This window comes from Chamaea fasciata, unplaced genomic scaffold (assembly GCF_029207755.1).
Source record: "Chamaea fasciata isolate MVZ Bird 193981 ecotype frontalis unplaced genomic scaffold, bChaFas1.0.hap1 SCAF_7, whole genome shotgun sequence".
NCBI lineage: Eukaryota > Metazoa > Chordata > Aves > Passeriformes > Sylviidae > Chamaea > Chamaea fasciata.
In genome coordinates, this window is record NW_027094092.1 from 55350947 (window position 1) to 55354949 (window position 4003).

The 4003-nt window shown below is 50.6% G+C and overlaps 1 protein-coding gene across 1 annotated transcript; it reads left to right on the top strand.

Moving 5' to 3' along the window:
* The first annotated feature begins 1004 nt into the window (after window positions 1-1004).
* On the top strand, window positions 1005-2332 carry LOC136291901 (inositol 1,4,5-trisphosphate receptor-interacting protein-like 1). The gene is given in 3 exon segments (XM_066186992.1): window positions 1005-1534; window positions 1536-1893; window positions 1895-2332. Coding segments are annotated over 3 exon segments (1326 nt in total).
* The last annotated feature ends 1671 nt before the right edge of the window (window positions 2333-4003 follow it).

Genomic DNA, 4003 nt, shown 5'->3' on the forward strand with positions numbered 1-4003 from the left:
CTTAATTTTTAAAAACTCTTCATTTTTAAAAATTCTTCTAATTGACTTTATCTCAATTGCTAACCTATTCTTATTTAAACTGACTTGTTTGCACTTAGACTTCCCCCTCAGATTCAACTTCAGTGGGAAAGTAAAGGGGTTTAGGGCTGTGGGGATGGGAATGGGGAGTGTGGGGTTGGGGATGGGTGTATGGGGTGCAGGAGCAACTGGCTTTGAGGTTCTCAGCTGCCAGCTCGTCAGCACCTCAGAGCCTCTTTTCCTGAGCCGCCAGCAGGGCACCACAAGCAGCGCCAAGATTCCAGCAATGGCCCAGAACTGCCATTGTAGCAAGGCAGCCCAGAGCACAGGTCCCATGATCCACCATTCTGCTCCTCAGCCTTGTGCTCCAGCTCCTCCAAGATCTAAGTCATCTGCTGGCTGAGGAACTCTGACGGGTGCTGCATGCGCAGGCGTGTGTCCTCATCCAGCTCATCAGTAACCACCTTTGCATTCTGGAGGATGGTTCTCACCAGCGTGACCAGGAACATGGCCTCCAGGAGGACAGGGAGAGGGGTTTGGGAGCTCTGCCTGTGTGCTGACAGTCTCTGGCCTGTGTGTGCGCTCACCCTGTTTCAGGCTGGACTAGGACAGCACTGCCTGCTGCTGTCCTCTATACCTGCCCCTCATTTTGATGTCCTTTGTGATGTGACTGGCACCAGAGACATCACAGCCAGGCCAGCCCTGTCCTTCATGCCCCCCACCGTTGTGTTGGACCCTCACAAGGGCCCCAAGAAACCAAAGTCCTGACACCCAGCCTGCCAGATGCCTAGTCCCTTCTCCTTCCTGCCTGTTGTCTCCCATCCCTTCTTCCATCACTGCCAGATCCTTTTGTTTCTCTTTTCTTCCTTCCCTGCCTTCTCTTACAAATCGTAATGATCATACTACTCCTCATCTGACTTGTGCAATGGATCTGCCATTACATCAATGTGTACCTGGATAAGGACCTCAAGCAGCAGAGGACTCAGATGCTGCAGGACTTGGCCCAGGGGACTGAGGAGCAGAGTGTCAGGTCCTGGGGAGCTGTGCTCTGGACTGCCTTGGAGCAGTGGCCGTTCTGGGCCATTGCTGGAACCCTGGTGCTGCTCTTGGCACTCTGCAAGTGGCTCAGGAAAAGCATCTGTGAGGTGGACACCAGCAGGGACTCAGAGAGCGAAGAAAGTGAGGAAGAAAATCTTGCTGAGATGAATATGATCTGTATCTTTTCAAGACGCTTCCAGCTGTCAGTGCCGAAGCTGGCCTCCGGGAGATGGGTGGTGCAGGAGCTGCTGAGTGACCTTCTCCAAGTCTCCCACAGCCTCTTTTCAGACAGCTTCTTCCCGGTGCTGGAGCCAGCCATTGGGGTGGGCAGTGCCTGTGAGGGATGGAGTCCCCAGAATGAGGAGGACGTTGTCTACTGCATGTTTGTGGCCCTGAAGTCCCCCCGTGGGTATGCCTTACACCTGGAACCAGACACGGTGCGGGAGTTGCCACAGGCGAGCGTGTGCGTCCGCGTGGAGCTGTGCCAAGGAACAGCCCGACCAGAAAATGCTGTGCTTCCTCCACAGCTCTGAGGAGGAGATGAAGAGCAATCAGGTGGCCAGCCTTCTACACACCCTCTGCACTGGACCTTACCTAGATGGGGAGAAAATTGCCCTCTGGTTCCAGACGTTTGTGATCTCAGCCTGGTCAGTGATGCCGCAGTCCTGCCACTACAGCGTGAAGGTTCTTCCCTCCTGCCGCTCCTGCAAGATGAAGCTGATGAAAGCCTCCAGGAGAAGCCTTTATGTGGAGGTGGTATTTACTGTGCAGCAAGGTGACTCAGACATCTTCCTGAGTAGCCAGCCTACAGAGGCCCTATTCCCCCCAAGCACGACAGTGGCTGGAGAGCCGTGCTGTGGCAGAGGCAAAGTTCTTCAGGCATGTCTCCACGCAGGCCCCACCCCACAGCTGCCACCTCAAATGCCTGCAGCTCTGTGCTCACCTTCTGGAGGGCTCAGGCCTCTCTATCTATGCCTTGAAAACCACAGTCATGCACCTCCTGACCTTGATCCCCCCGTCAGAATGGCAGCACAGGTATCTCCTGATGCGGGTGGATGACATCATGCACTACCTACTCTGTTGCCTAGAGGAGAAACGCCTCAAGCACTTCTTCTTTGGCAACGAGGACATGCCCGAGGAGATCTCCTTGCCCCCAGGCTTCCAAGAGGCACAGCCCCTGAACCTCTTCCAGCACCTGGCACAGGATCCAGCTGCCCAGACTGAAGCACTGAAGGAATTTGATAAGCTCCAATATTACCTCTACTTTGGGCTCTGAATGAGACAACTGTAGAATCACAGAATTGTAGAATTGTAGAACTGTGGAATAGTAGAATCATTTGGTTTATAGGAAAATACTTCCAATATCATTCTAACCATACTTTGACCTTCTGGGAGCTTTAGTTGATGTAAAGTTTATAACAAATGGCGTGTTTGAATAAACACTGTATCTCTGAGCATCCATGCATCACTTTGGCATGGAATGTGGCTGCTCAGCTACCACAGATTTGGAAATTATTTGGTAGAAGACCTGAGGCAGGGCTCTGGTTTCTCTGATTCCCTGTCTATGACTCCCTCACTGTTTGCTCTCCTGCAGTGGGGAAATAGGAATAATTGGTCACCCTCCACAGCCGTGCTCACTACCAAGTGGCATTTAATGTTGCTGCCCTCCAGCCAATGCCCTTTTTGAGAGGGTCCATTCCTCCTGTGAGCTTTACTGGGTACAAAGGTGACAATAAATGATATATTTGAGCAAACAACCTGTGAGTGTCCCTGCATCACTTTGTCAGGGAGCACTGGCACAGGATACTGGCTGCTCAGCTGCTGCAGAGCTGGGGGGAGTTTTGCAGAAGAGCTGCCAGGTGGGCTGGATAAAGCACTTGAGGACAGAGTGGGCTGCCTGGTTTCAGGATTCCCTGTTGTTGTGGGTTAATCCCAGTAGGCAGTTCGGCATCACACAGCAATTTAACAATTTAACAGTTGAAAGCAAGTAAATTAGAAGTATTTATAAAAATGAAGAGAAAAAAAAAAAAAAGAAAAAAAAAAAGAAAAAAAAAAGTGATGCACAATAGAACTGATCACCAGATCACCATGCACTGACCAGTGCCAGACCCTATCCTAAGCACCTATCAGTTCCCCTTCCAGGTAAGTCCCCCATTTTATATACTGTCCATCACAGCCTATGGGATATCCCTTTGGCCAGTTTGGGCCACCTGTTCTAACTATGCTCCTCCCACCCAGCATGTTGGGTTTGTGGTTTTTGTACATCCTCACTGGCAGAGCACAGGGCACAAAAAAGTCCTTGATTTTGGATAAACATGACATTTAGCACCAACCAGAACATCAGTGTGTTACCTACACCATTGTCATACTGCATCCAAAACACAGCACTGAACCAGCTACTGACAAGAAATTAACTGTATCCCAGCCAAAACCAGAGCAATATCCACTCTTTAACCCATAGCATTTACATCATGCAAAGTCTCCCACTTCCCAATAGTTTATCACCTTCCCCATTTATCTGACCGACATACAGACAGCCATCATTCCCATAGCCTGTGGAACACCTCTGTCAAATGTCCATACAATTGCCAGCAAAACTTTGAACATGCATGGGGGAAGAACAGACTCTGGGCTGCTGAAGGAGCAAGTCCAGAAAGTCCCCTGGGGACCTGATTTTGAAGGTTCTGTGCTCCATGAGTGTTGGTCCCCTTTGAAGAGCCATCTCCTGAAATCACAGGAGTAGTCAATGGCAAGCAGGGCAGAAGGATGACTTGGCTGAGCAGGGATCTTCTTTTCTTGCAGTTTCCTGATCCTCCTTCCAGCACTTCTTGTAGATGGGTGTACCATTCACTAGCTTCCAGTCACGTGGGGCTTCCTGAGTTGTCTGGGACTGCTGGTAAATGATTGAAAGGGGCTCAGGGACCTCTTCTGCCAGCTCCTGCACTAT